This window comes from Ictalurus furcatus, chromosome 11 (assembly GCF_023375685.1).
Source record: "Ictalurus furcatus strain D&B chromosome 11, Billie_1.0, whole genome shotgun sequence".
NCBI classification, from domain to species: Eukaryota; Metazoa; Chordata; class Actinopteri; order Siluriformes; family Ictaluridae; genus Ictalurus; species Ictalurus furcatus.
The window spans coordinates 20,811,845-20,835,203 of record NC_071265.1 but is presented as its reverse complement, the minus strand read 5'-3'; the positions used below and the strand labels follow the sequence as shown (position 1 = coordinate 20,835,203).

The window sequence follows — 23,359 nt, the reverse complement described above, 5'->3', positions numbered from 1 at the left end:
TTTTCTTTTTTTGAATATCATTTATTTGTGTGGAAGTACAGTAGTTGAAGTATAGGTGACCACAATTACAAGATTAATAGGTAAATAAATACAAAGAATGAATTTGGCAATTTTATAATTCAGTATGTCTGCATTCCAAAACGTGAAATATACACAGAATGCAGAAACATGTGCAGGACTTTCAGATCATGATCATCTCTGACACATAGCTGTTATTTACACAAGAGTATATTTTATTTTTAACACCAATTTAATTTTAAGAAACCATCACAGTAAACACTGATTCATTTTGACTGTGACATATTAGTGTATATGTTAATTAAAAACATTTATGAGTTTTCATTTTTCAATGCTTAGCATTTTCTTCTTTGATTATTTTTAAATGATATTTTTCCTGTTTAAGGTAAATTAGCCATCTTTAAAGCCAAAGTGATTGGAGAACCCAAGCCCACTGTGTCATGGAAGAGAGCGAAAGGAGAAATGAATGATCCAGAAAAGTTCCAGAACAAATATGACCCTGTAACTAATGAATATACTTTAGAGGTAGGCATACTATCTCACTAAAATTAGACAACAAACTCCAAACAAGACAAAATGGAATTTGTTATATATATATACATATATATATATATATATACACACTAATTCTACCTGAGACTACATCAAATATTGCCTTTGTCTCACTTATTACTGTTTACTGCTCTTTATAATATGTGTGTGCGTGTGTGTATATATATGTATATATATATATATATATATAACCAATAGGTTATTTTCTCCCTTTGCAGATACCTAAAGTAAGTGGTGAAGAAGCTGACACATACAAATGCTATGCTGTAAATGAGTATGGAAAAGCAGTCTGTACTGTCATCCTAAATATCATTGAAGGTACAGTACAGAATTTCAAGTAATATGGAATTTTGATAATGTGGTATTTCTATGAAGTTCTTTTTATTAACTTTTAATCATCTCCCATAGCACTATAACACATTTGTTTTTCTCTGTTGCAGTTGGATTCAAAAAGAGTAAAGAATTTAAAAAGACAGCCGATTGTATGTTGTAGAGCTGCTTCTTATCCATTTTTCCCTTATATTTCATTATTTAAAAAAGGATTTGCACATTTTAAAATATAATAACATAATACAATTTATACATTTAATTATAATCACAATTTAACTAAATAAGTCAGTTGAAAATGAATTTCAATAACCATCTAGTATCCAAGTAATGCTATTATATTATCCTCAATTACATTCCATTATTTTCAGTGGAGGATCCATCAGAGTTCAGAAACAAGCTTAGGAGAAGGTATTACCTTTGATATCTACAATGTGTAGACTATATTTTATTATATTATTTTTGCTAAATACTAAGCTTCCTGTTCCATCTGCAGTGTTGGCAAAAAGGTTGTTGAAAAAAAGGATGGAGAAATTGATGAGGCAGTGTGGGATCTGTTACTGTCTGCTGATAAGAAAGACTATGAGCGTATTTGTGCTGAATATGGCATCACTGATTTTCGTGGAATGCTGAAGAAACTGAATGAGCTGAAGAGAGAGCGAGAGCAAGAACAGGCCTTGGTACACTATGGTCATTTACTGCAAAACACCAAAATAAAGCTCTAATGCATAGTTACTCACATTGTTTGTCTAATATATGGAATATACTTTTGTTTTGTTTTTATTAGTTCATTCAGTACATCAGTAATCTGAGACACCTTGAAGTGAAATCAGAAAATTCAGCAACTTTTGAGCTGGACATGGAACTCAAGGACCCTAACAGTCGCATTTTCCTCTATAAAGTAATGACCATTTACCAAGTTTAGTGTTAACTATGTGACCAAATATGATGAATATGTATATGTTTTTGGCTCCAGTACTATTCTGATAAAGCAAATTTATCTACTTTTATGCTTAGGATGGTGTCATGGTTCCATACAGCAAAGATTCAGAAAGTGAGATGAAACACTACTTGAAGCAAGTTGGAAAAAAGTATGTGTTCACAGTGAAAAATCTTAGTCCCGAGGATGCTGGTATTTATCAAGTGGATGTGGAAGGAGTCAACGTCTTCTCAACAGATTTCAAGAGTATGTTTTAAGTACTTAGACAATGATTTCAAAAAGGAATTCTCACCAGCACATTAGCAGTTTGGGGGATTCCAAGTGCTCATTGTATGTCTCTATATTGTGTCATTCAGTCCCCCCTGTGGATTTTCTGGTGAAGATTCAGGAAGTGAAGGCTGAAGAAAGAGAAGATGCCATATTTGAGTGTGTGACTTCTCTACCTATGAACCAAATTTTATGGACACTGAAAAATAATCCATTATCTAATAGTGATAAATATGAGATTACCGTTTCTGAGGACAAAATGATTCACCGTTTGAAAGTCATTGACTGTATGCCTGTGGATGCTGGAATCTATTGTGCTGTGGCTGGCATAAAATCATGTAGTGCCTGGCTTGTGGTAGAGGGTAGGTTTCAGTCTACAATGTATTAATCACCAAAATATTTAGATATTAATTATTATTTTTATTTAATTAGTTTAATTTAAATTAAACTTACATGATACTGAGTAGAAGATACTCACAGCTACCTGTAAAATTGTGTCTTTTGCAGCTAATAAAGATCCTGCCATGAAAGGTAAAAAGACAGCCCGCAAGACTACACAGGCTGGTGGCAGTGGAGTTGACCTGGCTAAACTGGCTGCTGAACAGCAAGATAAAAACAAGAAGGAGATGAAAGATGCTATGGAAGCAGCTAAAAGAGCTAAGGCTGAGCAAGATGCTGCTGCAGCCAAAGCCAAAGCAGAAGCTGAAGATGCACTGGCAGCATCAAGGGCTGCTGCAGCTGCAAAAGCAGCAGCTGCTGCTCAAGCTGCTGAGGCTGCACTTGCGTCCGCTAAAGCTAAAGGCATATCAGAGAAAGATGCCAAAGCCCAAGCTGAAGCAGCGGCTGCAGCTGCAGCAGCAAAGGCCCAAGCTGAAGCTGAAGCGAATGCCAGAAAGTTGGCTGAGGCCAAGGCTATGGAAGCAGGGATGAGTGCAAATGACATTGCTAAGGCAGGAGCAGCAGCTGCTGCTATGCTTAATGAAAATATAGCTGCAGCAGAGGGACTTGGACTGGGCGGAGCAGGCATGGGTAGAACAAAGGGGGATGCAGGAGGTTCTGATCTTGCAGGAGGTGCCAATGCTACAGGAAGTTCTGGTTTTTCAGGAGGTGCTGATCTTTCAGGAGTTTCTGGTCTTGCAGGAGGTGCCAGTCCTACAGGAGGTTCTGGTTTTGCAGGAGGTGCTGGAGGTGTGGGTCAAGCATTGAAGGAAGGTGCTGATGCTGGGGCTGTATCTGGTGCTAAGTTTAAGAAGCATGAAAGAACAGAAATGGATGACACTGTCAAAGGTAAGGAACCATATAAAGATACATGCATTCCATACTCAAATTCCCTAGTCTGAGAGCTTAGAGATGATAATGTTTAACTGTTTACAGACATGTTATTTACCATAAATCTTATAAATATAAGTATAATTCTGTATTTAATGGCTATAACTGTAAGATTATTCACAAAAAAGAAAAACACTATCAAGTATTCAAGTATTAGTCAAATAATAATGAAAATGTATAGGGATATATTCAATGTATTGTAGTATACCAATATTATATTATGTAACCAATGTAACCAATATTATTTCTTACTATTTGCTTTCTTTCTGGTCTCCATCACTGTAATTTGTCTCATGTGCTATTGTTAGCCATTGTTTTGATGTGCCATGTGTTGTCTTGCTTAAATGTTCTGCTACATTTATTGTACAGCTGTTACTGTGTTTGCTTTCTTTGTTTAAGAATACACACAATTGAAAAGCTGGTCAAATCCCTGAGAAAAGTACAAAAAAAGGACTAAACACAGGGAAAATTATTTACCATTTACACTAATAGTTATGGTAGGAGAACCAAGTTCACCTGAAGTTGCCCCAGTAAAGCAAACTGGACAACCAGAACAGAGTGAGGAACAGCCAGAACAGGATGAGAAGGAGCCAGAGCAGACTGAAGAACAGCCAAAACAGGCTAAGAAACAAACTTGTGTCAGGCAAGGCCCACTACTGCCAGACACAGTTACTGGTAAGAGTCTGGGTTAAACATTAACTTAATCAATATAGTATAATTAAATAGGACTCAAGTGAAGCCATCATTAACTCTTTAATATATTAGCATTTTAACAATGGTGTTGAGGTGAATTACTAAGTGAATGTTGCAGAACATAAAAGATAAAGTTTTAGAATTCAGTCACAATACATGCTTACTAATCATGCTGAGGAATTTTAAATGATGATTAAATTCAAAACTAGTATTGTTTGAAATTGACAACATTAATCATGCACTTATGTATTTCTGGAACCTCTTCTTCTTCTTCAAAAAGTAATGTACACTTTGTGGATGGTGTCGCCATTCCCCTCAACATTAACACCATCCATTACATTCCTAATTGATGCATGTACAGTTTTTATCACACCATCCACAGAATTACGTACTGTTGTTTAGTGTCTTGTGCTCTACTGTGTCCTTTTGTGTCCTTTATGTGTACATACTCATTTGCTTTGTGTCTGTGTCATTTGTTTGTCATTGTGTCAATCACATGTTGTAGTTATCTGTGCTGAGAAAACTTAATTTTCACCTGATTTAGCTAATTAATTCTTCATAAAACAACCTAATTAGTTTTCAAAGGTGATACAAATATTTTTAACAAATACAGTGGTGCTTGAAAGTTTGTGAACTGTTTAGAATTTTCTGTATTTCTGCATAAATATTACTTCAAACATCATCAGATTTTCACACAGTTCTTCAAAGTAGATAAAGAGAAGGCGATTAAAGGATCATGCAACCCCTCTTTCAGCTCGAGTCCACCTCACAATATTTTTGAAAATGGCTGTGATGAAGAGGGGAGGAGGAGTGGGCGTGGCAAGGCAAGGCAGGGGAGGAAGAGGGGGGGCGAGCATGCCAACTCTCACTAAAAATCAGAGGTAACGTGTGAGGAATTGTAAGATTTTTGTAGCTGGCAAAGTCCAATGAAATACATTGACTACCGTCTGCTTTTTCCCTTTAAAAGTAACTGAATTCCCTGTTACATATATTAGATTAATCATAATTTCATATAAATGTACATATACAATTATATACAATTATTATTATTATTATTATTATTATTGTTGTTGTTGTTGTTGTTGTTGTTGTTATAAATGTATTAAAATATATTTATATACACACTATAAATGATGTTTTAACACGTTTCACAATGGGGGTATACTTTGGGAGTAGCAGCATGGATAGGTGATCAGATTGACCAAGGTGGGGGAGGATGATGACTTTATAAGCATCAGTCACATTAGTGTAGTTACTAGTGTAGTTATTAGTGTAGATCCAAAGTATTGTCACCTCCTGTGGGACAGGAGACATTTTGGGAAAAATCTGGTAAGTGCAATCCTTAGCTTGGTGTGATTGAAATCGCCAGCAATAATAAATTACATGCGATTATGGCGCATGTAAACTCACGCGGTAGATAGAAGGGTCAACACTTAATAATGAGGTACTCAACATCATCAGAGTGTCTCAGTAACGACAGTATCTGTACACCAACCTCTGTTTACCAGAGTCCACTGCTGTTCTGTCAGCTCTGAAAAAGTTGCATCCCTCTTTCTCCCACGTGCTGGAAAAGCATCACGTGCTGTCATGAATATTTAAGAGACAGCATCTTCTCATACAATAAGAACACACAGTCTCATGAATAATTATGAGACACCAGCACGTCATTGAAGTACTATAGTACATAGTACTGCCTGTGATGTGTGACAAGATGTAGATTTTAACCCAGAAGACGAAAATAGCAGAAGAAAGCACAAAATTAACCAGTTTTCTACTACAATTAACATTAACAGATGCTAACGTTTTCTTTTATGATGTGTGAAATGAACACTGCTGTTAAAATCTCAGAAAATGTAATTTAGTGTTTCATGACGCTTTAAACAAATGAAACAAACATATTATATTTGGTCACATATCTACTGAGGAAAATGATCCAATATTACATATCTGGCAGTGGCAAAAGTATGTGAACCTTTGCTTCAGTATCTGGTGTGACCCCCTTGTGCAGCAGTAGTTGCAACTAAACATTTCCAGTAAACTGTTGATCAGTCCTGCACATCGGCTTGGAGGCATATTATCCCATTCTTCAATATAGAATGGTGGGTTTCCTCACATTAACTGCTTGCTTCAGGTCCTTCCACAACATGTCTATTGTATTAAGGTCAGGACATTGACTTGGCCATTCCAAAACATTAACTTTATTCTTCTTTAACCATTCTTTGGTTGAACAACTTGTGTGCTTAAGGTCGTTATCTTCCTGCATGACCCACTTTCTTTTGAGATTCAGTTCACAGACAGATGTCCTGACATTTTACTTTAGAATTTGCTGGTATAATTCAGAATTCATTGTTCCATCAATGATGACAAGCCGTCTTGGCCCAGATGTAGCAAAACAGGCCCAGACCATAAAACTACCACCACCATATTTCACAGACTGGATAAGGTTCTTATGCTGGAATGCAGTGTTTTCCTTTCTCCAAACATAACCCTTCTCATTTAAACCAAAAAGTTCTATTTTGGTCTCATCCATCCGCAAAATATTTTTTCCAGTAGCCTTCTGGCTTGTCAATGTGATCTTTAGCAAACAGAGGGGCAGCAGTGTTCTTTTTGGAGAGCGGCTTTCTCCTTGCAACCCTGCTATGCACACCATTGCTGTTCAGTGTTCTCCTCATGGTGGACTCATGAACATTAACATTAGCCAATGTGAGAGAGGCCTTTAGTTGCTTAGACATTACCCTAGGTTCCTTTGTGACCTCGTGGACTATTACATGTCTTGCTCTTGGAGTGATCTTTGTTGGTCAACCACTCCTGGGGAGGGTAACAATGGTCTTTAATTTCCTCCATTTGTAAACAATCTGCCTGAGTGTGGATTGGTGGAGTTTTAACTCTTTAGAGATGGTAACCTTTTCCAGCTTGATGAGCATCAACAACTCTTTTTCTAAGGTCCTCAGAAATCTCCTTTGTTCGTGTCATGATACTGTACACTTCCACAAACATGTGTTATGAAGATCAGACTCTGATAGATCCCTGTTCTTTAAATTAAACAGAGCGCTAATTCACACCTGATTGTCATCCCATTGATTGAAAACACGTGACTGAAATTTCACCATCAAAATTAACCGCTAATACTAGAGGTTCACGTACTTTTGCCACTCACAGATATTTAATATTGGGTCATTTTCCTCAATAAATAAATGACCAAGTATATATTTTTGTCTAATTTGTTTAATTGGGTTCTCTTTGTCTACTTTTAGGATTTGTAGAATCAGATGAAGTTTTAGGCCATATTTATGCAGATATATAGAAATTTCTAAAAGGTTCACAAACATTTTATCACCACTGTATCTTAAGATACTCTCAAGATTGTTCAGCAAACTTTCAAAAGAAAAGATTTGATAGCATAAATACTTTGTTTCCTCCCCTTTCCATGTATCATTTTTGGAAAGTTTATATTAGTGTGAAAGCACAGTGTTTGTCTGCATTTCTGTCATTGTTATTATCACTGTTTAAATGTTATTTGTTTGTAATGAGTTCTTTATAATCTTCTCTGCTGCCATCTATCTTCTAAATGCTCATCAAAATTCAATCAAATAAAATAACTGAAGTTGGAGGCAACCCACATGGTAACCCGAGCAGTAACCCAGGTCATAATCCAAGTGGTAATCCGGGTCATAATCCAAATGGTAACCCAGGACATAATCCAAGTGGTAATCCAGGTCATAATCCAAGCGGTAACCCGGGTCATAAACATGGCAGTAACCCTGGTCATAATCCAAGCAGCAACCCAGGTCATAATCCAAGCAGCAACCCGGGTCATAACCCAAGTGGCAACCCAGATGGTAAACTAAATGGTAATCCAGATGGCAACCCAAGTGGCAATCCAGGTGGCAATGGTGACAAACCCGAGGGCAGCGAGGGGGCTCCGCCTGATGGTGAGGCCACTGAAGGCACAAAAGAAGATTTAGCCGCGGCTGGCAAGCACTCAGGCTGCACAAGACAAGGTCCTCTGCTTCCAGAGGCAACCACTGGTAAGAAATGGTAAAGGCTGCATCAAAAATGCATGGAAGAAATATTTTAATAGAAAGTCATTTTGGACAGTGGATTTGCCATTGTTTTGTAGGCTATAGAATATCAGTGTCCGCCACTGCTGGGCTATTGGATCTAATGCTTATGTTACATCACTGACCCTTTATCCCGTTGAAGTCTGTCTCTAAATTGAAGTTGAATTTTGAATTGAAAAATTGACACAATTGAAGTTGTGTCTCTAAATTGTTTGTTGTGAAAAAATGTCTTGATGTGCAAGTGTTTGTGTGTTCATATTGAGTGCATTGTCTTTACCAAGCTTGCCTAAATTAGATATATACATCCAGGAACAAATGAACATAGAAGCAAATGCAGTGGTACACTGGTACAGGACACTACTGCATTCAGGTGAAAATCGAAACAAGCACATTAAGAGCCCTTTTTTTGAGAACAGTGAGAGAGAATTTTTTTTATGCCATTGAGACAACAGTAAATGATCATTGAATCATTTACAGTTGTAAACAGAATTTTTGAACTGACAGACCAATGATAAAAAAATTAAGACACAACAAGCAGAAAGCAGAATATTTCATATGTTGGTGTTGTGTTAACTATATTTGTTGTTGATACAAGAAGACAATTTTCAAGAAGAAGAAGAAGAAGAAGAAGAAGAAGGTGATGATGATGATGATGATGATCCTGGCAAAATAAAAGTACAAGAATCCTGAACCTCATCATCAAGACATGGATATCATGACATCTGGAAAAAGTCAACAAAGATGACAGACATCTCTCTGGCAATATTAAATCTGTTTGTGAACAAATTATTATTGTAAAACTCCTGTCTTAAATTCAAACATGTATTTTATGCATTAAAATACATGATGTTGGTAACAAAATGTAAAATAACAAGCTGAATACATGTTTTATATGAGGTAAGTACTATCATACTACCATTATTACAGACAATATGATTGATAATAAGATGTGCCCAAATGACTTGTAGATCCTGGTGTTCACTTCACTGCTGGCCTGGAAGACTGCAGGACTATTGTAGGAGAGGCAGCTGAGCTGGTCTGCAAACTCAGCAGTGCAGATTGTAAGGTGCTCTGGTACAAAGATGGAAAAGAGGTATGGTAGGGCTCTCTTGAATATAATATCTAAAGGAACAAAAAAAAATGTTGAGAGATGTAATAATATAGCATTAAAAGAATAATCATGCATCCCCATAGAAAGGTTAAACACTGTTTGTAACCACAGTAATCTATTAACATTGTAGGTCCTTTGAGCAGGAGCCAGAATAGTCTCTATAAAAGATGTAATAAGAGATTGTTTTACTTTATTTTATAGATTTCTGATTCTACTGAGGGTATGACTATCAGCAAAGATGGTGCTACTCATAAACTGAAAATCCACAAAGTATCAGAGGAGTTTGCTGGAAAATATAAATTAGAGGCTGATGGTCGTAAAACTGAGGCTATGATACTTGTTGAAGGTGTGTTTTAAATACTAATCTGCCTATCTTTTGTATTATACACCTGAATATTTTTTAACCTTTAAGATGTATTTATTTCCCAGATCCACCAAGATTTGCTACAAAAGACCTTGAGGAATTTGCCAAACCAAGAGTGGTCAAAAATAATCATAAAGCTGAATTCAAAATACCATATATTGGCTGTGAGGCCACTAAAATACAATGGTATAAAGACGGCGAGGAACTTACAACAGATGCAAACTGTAAGATTGGAACTACTGAAAACAGCTGCCGTTTGTCTCTCAACAAACTACAGCGCAAAGACACAGGGGAAATTAAAATAAAAATAAAAAATGAGTTTGGCACTATTGAAGCAACTACTAATCTAGTTGTTCTTGGTAAGCCAATCAAATTAAGGTTTCTTGTACTAGATTTTGTTTTCTGCATTTACATCTAATATATATTATTGATATCTAACAGACAAACCCACTCCACCTCTTGGACCTCTTGAGATAGTTGAAGCTTCCTTGAACTGTATTGAGATCAAATGGCGCCCACCAAAAGATGATGGTGGCTGCCCTATCACTCATTATATCCTTGAGCGTAATCAAGTTGGACGCAACACCTGGAAGAAGATTGGACAGATTCCTGGGGAAGCCCATTACAAAGACACTGATGTGGATCATGGTAGAAGGTACTGCTACCGCATCAGAGCTGAGACCTCAGAGGGTATCAGTGAGGTAATGGAGACAGAAGACGTTCAAGCTGGGACTAAAGGTGAGATTGTCATTTCATTTGACAATAAAAATCTCTGAAGTTAAAATCCCTTTCATTAATAAAAACATACGAAGCATAAGAAACATTATTCACTTTTTCAGCATATCCTGGCCCACCATCTGCTCCTAAAGTGATCAGTGCCTTCAAGGACTGCATCACCTTGTCATGGACCCCTCCAAGTCACACTGGAGGAACCAACATTCTGGGTTACAACCTTGAAAAATGCAAAAAGGGCAGTAACGTGTGGAGCCTTGTACATCCACCAGAGGAACCAATCAACAGTTTGTTGTTTCCTTTGTCAAATTTTACTATTTCACTCTTAGCCAATAATATCTTTATTATAATGCCTTTATTTATTTTTTCTCAATTCCATTGTCTTCTGCAGGCAAGAAATATGCTTGTAAAGATGTTGTCCAGGGCATGGAGTATGAGTTTCGAGTTTCTGCTATCAACATATCTGGAGTTGGTGAACCAAGCGCACCATCAGAGTTTGTGTTTGCTAGAGATCCTAAAAGTAATTCAAATTAATCTGCTCAATCATTTAAAAAGTATAAAACAGTCTAGTCTCTTACAAAGAAGTACAATTAAACTTTTGCGCATGTATTCATTTTTGTGCACTAACTTTTACCTCTGCAAATTTTCTAAAATTGCACTAGCTTTTTCATTTGTTTCTGCCTCTGGTATGTGATTTTTCCCCTTGCCAACAAAAATTACATTATCATTATCTCTCCCCTTTAGAACCTCCTGGTAAAGTAATTGACCTTAAAGTAACAGGCTCCACATATAACCATTTGTCCCTTTCTTGGACAAAACCAAAAGAAGCAAAGGGAGAACAGGATGAAGCTAAAGGATATTTTGTTGAAATTAGACCTGCAGAGAGCACAGAATGGAATCGCTGCAATACCAATGCCATTATCATGACCTCCTACACTGTAAAGGGACTGAAATCAATGGCCATGTACTGGGTGAGAGTGATAGCTGTGAATGAAGGTGGAGCTGGAGAACCTCAGGAGCTCAATAACTATATTCTAGCTATGCCTCCTCCTGGTAAGTCACTGGATGGAAATAATCTATTTTACATATTTCTTCATTATTTATTCTGTTAAACGTAACTAACTTTCAAAAAGTACTTGAACAAATAGTAAAAAATACTACAGAAATATCTTTCTTCTGATTTTGAATCTTGTGCTTCTCTTTCCTTAGTGAGACCAAGGTTCACAGATGCCAGGATAAAGAGCTTCATGATAGTCAAAGCTGGAAACTCAGGACGATTCACTATCAACTATGTGGTAAAAATCAATTTGTTGTTTCATAAAATATTAATAAACATGAAAAACAAAAATAAATTATCTAAAGGTTGATTAACTTAAAGCATCATTTAAATATTATATCCGTAGAACCCAATATCAAAAGTCCATTCAAAAGTACATTCAAATCCAAAGAGTATTTTAAGGATAAGCTAACATGGATTACTGTGCAAGTGTACAGAGCTTAATATGACATTGGTGATAATGCTGTTTAGAGTGTTTAAATGACAAAAGAATGCACTGCATGCCTTGTCAGGCTTCTCCATGGCCTGAGGTCATCTGGCTTAAGGACAGCATTCCTGTCTCCAAACGTGTCACTGTTAGCAATGCTGAAGGACGCTCTCAAATCCTGATTCCATCAGCTGAGCGCTCTGACAGTGGAATCTATACCATTGTAGTAAAGAATATTGTCGGCCAAGAGACCTTCAGTGTTGAGATCAGAGTCACAGGTACACTTCCATAATTCTCTACACATTTGCAGACATATTTGTATATACTTTCTTGTTAATATATGTACACATTTAAGTAATAATCAAAGTTACATATTGGCATTTTCTTGTTTTATATGATTTTCTAAACAATTCCATAGTCAACTCCAGAATTATTGGCAAACATCAAACGAACAGGCAAAAAGCCATTGTAGAAAATAAACATAACACACAATAATTCATACTTTCTACTTTCTATCATTTGGAGAGAATAAATAAAGAAAATTATTCTCATAAAAGCAATAAGAATAGTAACTCTCAAAATATGTCAAAATGATTGAAACCCCTAAAGAAAATGCTAAACAAAAACAAATTCCCATATTTTTAAAAAAAATTACTTTCTAAATTGCTGTGATCGTCATGTTACGTTACTCATGTGATTTTTGACCGTTCTCAACGATTCTCTTTCCCACTCAGCAGCGTGTCAGTTGACCGGTGTTCTGTCAATTTGTCCTACCTTGTCAGATTTTCCTAACATATCGCTATATCTATATATTATAGCTATATCTATCGATCCATCCTACCATATCGAAAAATCCTAGTGTGGGTTTCTGCTTTGTGTTTGTGACTACATAAAATAATTCAGTATAACTTTGCCAAAGATTCTTATTAGGCAATGGTAGGATGATTTGACAGTGAAAAAAACCCTATCAGATTGTCCTACCAATATAAAATAAACACGTGGTATGATTTTACAGTGCAAAAATGCTTATGAGATTGAAATCCATGCGCAAGTATTATAAATGAACAGAAATAGTCAAAAACTTACCTTACATGAAGAAGTCCACGCGCAAGTAGTAAAAAATTATAGGCGTGTTGTTCAGAGTGACAAAATGACGCAATATTGATGTGCATATGCGCAGTAAGCCCTGGTAGGGCAATCTGACAGATGAAAAGATTGTTAACAACGTAGAAGTAGGTGCAATGTTTCTTTCAGATGAAAGAAATTAGTTTTTATCTTTACAAGAAACCCTTTCACAAGGATTTCAAAGGAAAAAAGGATAAAGGAGCTTGGACCAGATCGACCCAGCTTACAAATTAAGCAGCAGTCAAGTGATCGCGGATACGCTTACACCCAGGGTTTCACCGGCACTTGTTATGACAACCGTAGTTGGCTAGCTGGATGCAATGTAAATCATGCAGTTTATTGTTTTCCTTGTTTGCTGTTTCAAAGTCCTGGTATCGAAACGTTGTGGACAACGAAGGGGGTACGAGACTTAAAACATCTTTCTGAAAAATGCAAACGGCATGAAAGTAGCCGCAGCCATCATGACAATGCTGTGAGACTACAGTTTTTTGGGAAGCTTAGCTTTTCTGAACAGCTAGATGAAGACTACAGCATTGACATTGACATTTTTGCAAGGGCAAAAATTATTTTCAAGTTGTACTACTTGCCACTGTTTAGGCAACATTACAGTGTTTTTTTTTTTTTGAGTGATTGCAGTTTTTTAAACGATTACCTTGATTACTTTATTACTGTTAATAAGCCCACATTGAACTCAAATTTACTGATTCGTGGTTTTTGGCTAAGCAGTGGTGATACATTGTTATATCACTGGTTAAATGGCTATTTAACAATTACATACAGTTCCACATTAATAACTGTCTGATTTTCAGTTTGTTTGCACCCTTCCCAAAATATTTAGCACCAGTTGCCACTGCTTAATTGTCTTAGTAAGCTGCTGGCCCACTTTAAGCCAGCAGAAGAGCTTGGTATTGAAGATATTCCCTCAGTTGGTATTTTGTTGATGCTGGAGAGCTTCAAAATCTCCCAGACAATACATCCAAATTGATACAGAAATAACAGCTAAAAATCTAAATATATGTATCACAATATCACAGCCAGTGCAGGTAATTCTGAAGTTGACTGTACATTTCAAATACATATGAAAACATATATTGTACCTACATGTCTCCATAGATGAGCCTAAGCCTCCAGGGCCTGTGGAACTAGAAGAGAATGTACCAGGCACTGTGACAATCACTTGGGTGGCCTCACCAGATGAAAAACGAGATGATCGTCTGCACTACATGGTGTCCAAGAGGGACTCCGTTAAACAATCCTGGCACACAATGGCTGATGGCATCTTCAACAACAGGTTCACAGCCTGCAACATCATGCCAGGGAGAGAGTACCAATTCCGTGTCTATGCCAAAAATGACATGGGACAATCTGCTCCCTCTGAATCGCCAAAGTGGTTCATTGCTGAAAAGAAAGGTTTGTAATGAGGCTCTGTTACAATCCTATTTAATTCTATTCTAAATTTAATAAGTTTTTCGAGGCAGTGATATACTGTGATATTTTCTGTTTCAGTTAAAAAAACAAAACAATGATATTTAAGGACCTCTTCTCAGAGGCCTATACAATTCTTAAAGGCTTGCATATACTATACTCAAATGTGCATTCATAATGTAGTGCTCTGTAGCCCTAGGGCAACAGAAGGTAATTCTGTTACCCAAAAAACTATTGCTGCTCACATATATTTAAATTTTAGTTAATATAAATGTTCACTGGAAGTTGGCCATATACAGACCAGTGACAAAATAATGAAAAAAAAAAGTGGCTCTGTTTTGCTCTGAAGCCATTTTCCTGGCATGGTTTGGGTGCACTTCCTTTTTAATACCCTTCTACCAGACATGCAGCATCCCTTCTCAGCACAGCAAATTACCTTTAATCCTCCACACGGTCGCTATTTCTGCCAAGCAAGACATGACATATATAAATACCCATGCTGAATCTGGTTACCTTTCTTACCCAGGTACCATGAGAGCTGAGCCAGTACATTTGAGTGAGTGCAGAAAATAAAATGCTACAGACCAACAATTAATCAAACAGTCACTTTGATATCCTGATTAATGCCCCTGGCTTCTACTGGCACTGAAATCTTTATTAGTAGTGTGTGTCTCCCAAACTTTTTCACTCCTTCCAAAAGTCCTCTGGCAATTTAACGTTTCAGATTTATTAAAATTTTATTTACCCAGAGCAACTGTTTCTTATCCCTGTGAAGCTTTATCATACATTTCATCTACTATGTGATCCTAGTAAAATCTTCTAGTTGGGGCTAATTTCAGTGTAGAAAGACATTAAAACAAACTTGCCATGTCTTATGCTTTCTTTCATACTTTTATGAGAGTGTCACACACATTTTAACATCAAAAGATCATGATTTCGTTGTAAAATTTTTCCTCAAATTGTGAGTAGTATTTTACTACTATTAAGTCACCACCTGATAAGGATGAAATGAAATGCCAAAACATTATTAGGATTGAACAGATAATGTGTTCTAAATGGATACAAATACAGATACAATTTTTTTTTTTTTTTACGAGAAGGGTTCATGGGAATGGGATCTTGTGGAAAGCAATAAAAAGTCACCCAAGAGGGAGGTTTTACTTTCATGTCAGTGGTCAAGTGAGTGGTCAGACATGAAGCTTGCGAGACAAAGACCAAATTGTGTGGTGTATTTACATTGATAATTTATGACATTACAGTGCTGGCATTTCTACCTCAGTTTCTTCCACTGTTTACAGGGGCATAATGGTAGGGTTCATAATTAGGCCACTTCTGATTTAAAGTTGAATACAGAGAATACAGTGGAAAAGTGCTATTGGAAAGGACGGTCACTGCAAATCAGTAAAAAGTTATTCTGAAACATTTCTAGATGTTGTCTTAACTAGGATGATAATGTCTCCATGTACAGGGTGCATGGACTAACTGAATGGTTTAATGAGTATGTAAATGATGTTAATCATATGCTATAATGCACAGAATCTGTGCTGGAGGCTTGTGGTGATCCATTTTCGTTTATGACATTTGGCAGATGCACTTATCCAGTGTGACTTACATTGATCTCATTAAGGGCCTTTCACAAGGGCCCAGTTGTGGCAGCTTGGCAGTGCTGGGATTTGAATCACAACCTTATGATCTGCAGTATAATGTTTTTTTGTGTTGTTTTTATCGCTGAGCTACCACTTACAACAACTCTTTATACTGGTTTTACTTTAACTTGTCACCTCCCTGTGGTTTTGTCTTTGTGAGATATTAACAGTTGTCAGTGAAGGTAGTTTCATAAGTGTTAAGGATCACTGTTGAAAACATGAAGTTTCATTTGTCTCCTCTAGAGAAGTACATTGTAACCCTGCCTGAGTCAAAACACTGCAACCTGGAGGGTCCTCCTAAATTCCTAGTGCCCCTGAAATTGCACTCAGCTCCGCAGGGCTATGAGTGCTACATGAGCTGTGCTGTGAGAGGCAATCCCACCCCACATGTCACATGGTACCGCAACAACATCAATATCAACACAGACACCAACTACTACATCACCAACACGTGTGGTGTCTGCTCCATGCTCATCCTGATGGTGGGTCCCAAAGACACAGGAGAGTACAAGGTCATTGCTGAAAATCCATTAGGTAGAGCAGAGTGCTCCACCAACCTGACAGTCAGAGGTAAATCTCCCTTTCTCACTACATGTTACAGTTTATGGCACCACCTACTGCAACTCAAAACCATTATCAGTCACAGAAGCAGATAAGCTAAGGACCATCTCACCACAAAGAAGCAATATATTTACAACGCGGTTTCCATCAGTGCACAACATATTAAATCTAACTACAGTGAAGTGTAGTGAAGGCCCTTTGCACCTTTCTTATCACAACAAATTACATCTTACCAAGTGGAAATATCTTGAATATACTCAAATTTAGCTAAAATTTAATATGATAGGATTACTATAAACCAAATATAAGATTATTAAGGTTATTTCTAGCTATTTTTCTCATTTTAAGCTTGAAATGCTCTTGTTTTATTGGCAGATAATTTGCTAATGTTTAGCATTTGTTTCTAGAAAGCAGAAAAAATAAATAGTGAAAACTGAAGCTTGAAATTAGTCAAAAGAAAATCTAGAAATAGGTTTAATAATCTGATATTTTGTTTATTGTAATCTAATAATAGACAATACTAGATACATACAGCATGACTATATTCAGGATATTTTCACTTGCTAAGATGTTGTTGTTGTTTGTTTAATTGTTTGTTTGTTTGTTTGTTTTGCAGTGCTAAGATTATAGAATTCTTTTTTTTTTCTCCCTGGAAACATGCACTGAAAATAAGGATATTTTGGCTAAGGAAAATATATTGAATATGGGGAAATGTATCGAATATTTCTTGTAAGATTATTCTAAATCAAATACAGTGGGGGAAATAAGTATTGAACGAGTCAACATTTTTTTCAATAAATATATTTCCAATGAGGCTATTCACATTAAATTTTCACCACACATCAGTATTAACTCAAGAAATCTGGAAATACAAAGAATTCACAACATTAAAGTCCATAAATAAAGTTATGTGTAATAAAGTGGAATGACACAGGTCTCTCCCAAGACCTTCGGAAACTTATTGTTGCAAAACAGATTGATGGAATCGGATACAGACGTATTTCAAAACTTTATCCACCATTATCCGCAAGTGGAAGCAACATCACGCTGTCATCAACCGGCACACAGAAGCTCCTCACAGGATTTCTGACCAGGGACTCAGAAGAATAGTCAGAAGAATAGCCCAAGCACCAAGGAACACTCAGAAAGAGCTCCAGAATCACTTGGAGGCAGCAGGTGCTATCGTCACAGAGAAAACGATAGGCAGTGCATTCCACCGCCATGGCCTCTATGTACACTCACCCCGCACAACTCCATTACTAAAGAAAAGGCATGTCAAAGCTCGGTTAAAGTTTGCTACTCATTTGGACAAGCCTATGAAATACTGGGATAGTGTAGTCTGGTCAGACGAGAACAAAATTTTACTTTTTGGCTGTCATATTACACACCATGTTTGGAGAAGAAATGGCACTGACATCACCCTAAAAACACTATGCCAACAGTGAAGTGTGGAGGTGGAAGCTTCATGGTGTGGGGCTGTTTTTCATCGCATGGTACTGGCAGACTTCATATAATTGAAGGAACGCTGAATGGAGCACTTTACTGGGAGATTATTGAGAAGAATCTGCTGCCATCCACCAAAATGATGAAGATGAGACGTGGGTGGACCATCCGGCAGGACAGTGATCCAAAGTATACAGCAAAGGAAACGCTCAATTGGTTTCAGAGAAAAAAATCAAGATGTAAGAATGGCCCAGTCAATCACCTGACTTGAATCCAATTTAACAAGACAATATGTTTAGAAGAATGGGTCAAAATCACACCTGAATACTGAAGCCAATTAATTTCTTCATACAAGAAGCATCTTGAAGCTGTCATTACAAACAAAGGCTTCTCCACTAAGTATTAAATAAATTTCAGTTAGTGTGTTCAATATTTTTTCCTGTGTCATTCCTCTTTATTACACATAACTTCATTTTTGGACTTTAATGTTGTGAATTCTTTATATTTTTGGATTTCTTGAGTTAATACTGCTGAAAATTTCATGTGAATAGCCTCATTGGAAATATATTTGCTGAAAAAATGTTGATGCATCCAATACTTATTTCCCCCACTGTATAATATTATTCAACATGTTTTTAGATGTTTTTATAAATTTCAAGCTTTAAATTTTCTTTTTGTATTAGCAGATAATTTTGCTTCATTCTAGAAAGTTAAAATGTTGGGGGGGGGGGGGAATCTGCTAATAGAACAAAACATTTCAAACTGGGAATTAGTAAAAATAAGTTGAAATAGATTTAATAATCATATATTTGATTTCTTTTAATCCTATAACAGGAAATAGATAAAATACTATATTCATCATATTTTTTCATACCAAGGTATCATTTTTGCAGTGTGTTTCAAAGAGACAGTTTGTTCCAGCATTTGTGTTTTTTATATAGGGGATAACCACAAAGTAAATGCTCATTTAATTATTTTCATTTAGTTATTTATTTTTATATATGTTTGGTCTGAACAATTACAGCAAATTGATGATGCATTTAGTAGCTATGAGAGTTTGTGTTAAAAGTAAAATTTATTTAGTGCAAATACAATCAGCTGCAATGCTTCACTAATGTTTTTTTTTTTTTTCTTTCCCAGAATAAAGCCACAGCTGGATAAAGGCAAAAAAAGGCTTCTCCTTTAAGTCTTTATAATTTCGTTTCAGCTAATTGTAGAAGTAACATGTGCAATTCATAAGTGATATCTTTAATATGCTTGCTTTTTTTGTTGCATACAATGCATTTCCATGAGGCTGTTGTTTTTGTTGTTATTAGGGGCCAAGCACTTCAGGTTTGGCACACATATAGAGGACAGTCTGAAATGTTACCCTAACAAATTTGGAGTTTCTGTCTCAAGCCCTCTAGCGCCACCAACAGGTCAAATTTCCACTCATGTTTATGCTAATAATATTTGAACCGTAAGGGCAAGAAAAAAAAATTCCTCTGATTCCTTGGCTTGTGCCCAGTCAAGATTTTCCACCATTTTTAATTTTCTGAGTAACCTACTTTTTCTAACTCATCCTAGACAGTTTATCCGATTTTCTCCAAAATTGATCCAGATCATCATCAGACTATGCCAAATTCCATAACCATCCAAAAGTTATGGAATTCAAGTTGATTAGGCAAACCATTCTCAATGTAACACGGAAATGAATTCGATGGTGAGCACGCCAAAATGGACATGAGGCTATATCTCCATAATGCTTTAGCGTATTCAGACCAAATATAGGATGTCATACTCATCATGACTTAAAAGTACCTGCAAAGTTTTGAACACTAGTGCCACCTAGTGTTCATGAAATATGGAAAAAGCATATTTTTGCTTTTAAATTCTGAGTGGTTTGTCATAAAATCATGACCATTCTAAAATAATTCTTGCTTATCTCCTTACTTTGCCTCTGTTGTGATTGGCCCTGTAATTGCTCCTTGCAGCTGTATTTGTTATTGTTATTGTTGCTGCTGCTGATTTACAGTACACCTGATATTCAATCTTCACATCCTTTGCTATACTTTGTTTTACTTTGATTAGTTTTCAAGTTAAACTTTGTATTGTTTTGCTAAACAGTGTGTTTACTACTTGCTATTTATTTATTTTCCCCCCGAAAAACCTAAATTATTTATTGTTAATGAATGTCGTTTGTTGTTTGATTTCAAATTCTGATACACTAATGTTTGCTAATACTGGCCACAGAGAAAAATAAAAAACAATATAGAGAGTATTTAAAGCAACATTTTACCTTAAATGATGACAAGAAAGTTGGCATAAATAAATTATTGAAGTTGATAAGGTGGCCTATGAATTATTTACTGTAATTTAGCAAATTAACTGAATTTATTTGTATCAGCATGAGCAACCTATGCATGAGCAGGTACGTAATCATTGTTATAGTTGCCGTTTTCCTGCTTGTTATGATTGCCAAATACAAGTATTATACAAGTATACTATTGTTTTGAACTCTGTTAGTGTAATGCATTGTATTAGTACATGTGCAATAAACTTCAGAAAGGAAGACTACAATAAACATATCTTTTCTTAGCTGTCTGTCTCATAAGGCAATACAGTAAAACATCCTGTTATTTTGGTCAGATATTTCACTAACGTTTACTAGCAGCCAAGTAGCCAGACTCAAAGATCAGCTCATGCCATGTATATGTTATGTATATGGTGTCACAAATTGCAAGTGTCACGAAAGCAGTATGATTTGCACTTGCCTCTCCCTGGTCTATATATGGAGGCAAGGTAACGCCTCATTTACACTGAACACTATGGTTAATTCAGTGCCATTTTGTTAATGAAGCTCAAGACTAAAATACAGCATCCAAGTGTTCACATGGAGGTCCATGAACAAAAATATGACAAATCTTGTTTAAACTGCAGCTTCCATGAATTACACCAATCTCAAACAAATACATTTAAAATTTCCTTATTTACAACTGCAACACTGAGAATATAATTTTTAGAAACCTATTGCAGCTACAACTTCCTGAATTGTTTTAATTAGTTACAACTTTCATTTTTCTAAGAAGACAAGATATGCACTCCATTGCTGCTACCAAACCACACAGACACTCTTTACTGGTAGTTTTCTCAGAAATAATTTAGAATCCACCCCCTTGTGTTCACACTGAGTGCTGAACATACCCTCTTGGAATACTAGTGGTGCATTCTGAGGGCATAGTTTATAAAGCCTGCTCTCCAGTATTCTGCACTCTGAACCTCAGTCACTAGGGAGGAGATACACATCCCCTTCCACACTCTCTGCTGTGACCAACAATTTAGGGTAAGTCAATCCCTTATTGATTTTCACCATTCAAGCATGAAGAAAACTACAGAGTGCATTTTTTTTCCCCACAAGATTTATATGTCACAAAATAGTACAACTGACACTGAAATACCATAAGGAGCTAAGCAGCATGCAGCTGGGCAAAGGTATTGTACACACTACACATAGTAATTTATCCCCACCTCTCTGATAGCAAGGGCTTAAACTATTAATAGTAGACATACATAATATTTTGCAAAGATCTTGTTGCTAATGATCCCAAATGTGTGAAAGCCTTCCCTACAAATGAACCATTTAAAACTATTTGTATAGCATCCTCAGTGCATATTGTCAACCCTCTCAGTTCACACAATGAACATTATGACAACATTTTAAGTGCAAAGAAATTGCACTTGCCATAAAATAAACAATTAGCTGACTGATTATAGATCCTTTTTTAATGTTCTATGGTGCAAATTAATGGATCAGTAGGTTTGCTGCCTAAGTAAGGAGCATTAAAGGAAGAATAGATGATTCATGCCAGAAAGAAATACATTTGTGAAAGCTCAACAGGCATAACTCTTAGGTAATGAATTATTCAAAACAGTTTATTACTAATGAAATCATTATTTAAATATTGAGGTGTTATTACTCTATAAGGTTATTTTTATTGAATGAAAAGAAATATTGAGAAAAGGACTAAATGATACAGGGTTCTGGGTTGGGTATATTAAAAGTTTGCTTTTGAATCACAGTGTGTGTGTGTGTGTGTGTGTGTGTGTGTGTGTGTGTGTGTGTGTGTGCGTGTTTGTGTGTTGACTGAAGATCCCTATGTTATATTACTAACCACTGACTAAGGGATGGGACACCAATCTGAATAAATTAATACACAGGCCAAAGAAAAGAAAGGCACATCACTATGGTTTTAACTACTTTAGATACACATACTCAAAAGCAGCATAGTAGTGTTGCTCACAGCTCCAGGGTTCCCAGGTTTGATCCTGTTACTGTCTGTGTGGAGATTCATGTTCTCCCAGTGTCTGCATGGGTTTCCTTTGAGTTCTCTGGTTTCTCCCCATGTCCCAAAAAAACATGCCAGTACATTAAATTGCCCCTAGGTGTGAATGAGTGTGTGCATGGAGCCATGCAATTGACTAGAATCTCATCCAAGTTGTATTCCAACATCACGCCCAGGTTTCTTGAGATCCTGAGGCTCTGCATCCCCTGTGAACCTGACCAGGATAAAGCAGTTACTGAAGAGGAATGAAGTACAAGTTATAATTATATACTTATATAATTATTGCATATATAAGAAGAAGGGTGAGCCAGACATGCACGAGAATTCTGACATCGTAAAATCTGAGGAGCCTTGGTGCTACTAGGAACTCATCTTAGAACGCATGCATATGCACCTACTGGGCTTATTCATAAATCACTGCTAAGCATTGCTATTTTTCAACCCCCACAAATATGGATACCATGGACAAGAACTATTATTTGTTCACAACAGACTGGGAAAAGTGCCTATCATTGGATTAATGTATAGAACATTCTACTTTATTAGGGTATGAGTTGACCTGCTAAAAGAACTGATTTCAAAGTACTGATTTTTAAAACCTCATTCTGTACAAGAAAAGTTTAGATTGATTAGATTATGGATAATAAAGGTGAGATTGTACGTACATAGTAAAGATAAGTACCTATAGTAACATTGGATTAACTTTGATGTTAAATGAGCACTGGCAGATTTGCTATGTGCTTTGACCTTCCCACTATTCCAAAAAAAGTTTATTAGTCTAGACAAGAAAAGTCTCCTAAGCGGGAAAGAATGTTCTTCAGTGAGTACTCTCTGACTGACCGGTTTATGTGGTATGTGAACTATCTGAAGCAGGAGGAGGCAGGGCCATTTGACAGCTTCCAAAGTGCTTGTAAGGTATTCTGCCATCACATGAATTCCTGGATTTAATGACGTTTTAA

General features: G+C 36.4%; 1 protein-coding gene across 4 annotated transcripts in view; it reads left to right on the top strand.

Moving 5' to 3' along the window:
- The window catches only part of igfn1.1 (immunoglobulin like and fibronectin type III domain containing 1, tandem duplicate 1), a 28,055-nt gene extending 7,400 nt beyond the window's left edge, over positions 1-20,655 (top strand). For 2 of the 4 annotated variants that reach the window (XM_053636569.1, XM_053636567.1), the window contains 23 exons: positions 404-543; positions 789-888; positions 1,011-1,052; positions 1,269-1,308; positions 1,394-1,577; positions 1,685-1,798; positions 1,915-2,083; positions 2,194-2,466; positions 2,612-3,391; positions 3,926-4,108; positions 7,732-8,154; positions 9,156-9,280; positions 9,500-9,644; positions 9,728-10,021; positions 10,104-10,400; positions 10,502-10,681; positions 10,786-10,914; positions 11,139-11,447; positions 11,604-11,689; positions 11,964-12,156; positions 14,117-14,413; positions 16,318-16,644; positions 19,219-20,655. In XM_053636569.1, coding sequence (XP_053492544.1) covers positions 404-543; positions 789-888; positions 1,011-1,052; positions 1,269-1,308; positions 1,394-1,577; positions 1,685-1,798; positions 1,915-2,083; positions 2,194-2,466; positions 2,612-3,391; positions 3,926-4,108; positions 7,732-8,154; positions 9,156-9,280; positions 9,500-9,644; positions 9,728-10,021; positions 10,104-10,400; positions 10,502-10,681; positions 10,786-10,914; positions 11,139-11,447; positions 11,604-11,689; positions 11,964-12,156; positions 14,117-14,413; positions 16,318-16,644; positions 19,219-19,223 — 4,835 coding nt within the window. In that variant the 3' untranslated portion in view covers positions 19,224-20,655. The remainder of the gene's footprint in view (positions 1-403; positions 544-788; positions 889-1,010; positions 1,053-1,268; positions 1,309-1,393; positions 1,578-1,684; positions 1,799-1,914; positions 2,084-2,193; positions 2,467-2,611; positions 3,392-3,925; positions 4,109-7,731; positions 8,155-9,155; positions 9,281-9,499; positions 9,645-9,727; positions 10,022-10,103; positions 10,401-10,501; positions 10,682-10,785; positions 10,915-11,138; positions 11,448-11,603; positions 11,690-11,963; positions 12,157-14,116; positions 14,414-16,317; positions 16,645-19,218) is intronic. The other 2 variants (XM_053636570.1, XM_053636571.1) reach the window with 2 other exon arrangements.
- The last annotated feature ends 2,704 nt before the right edge of the window (positions 20,656-23,359 follow it).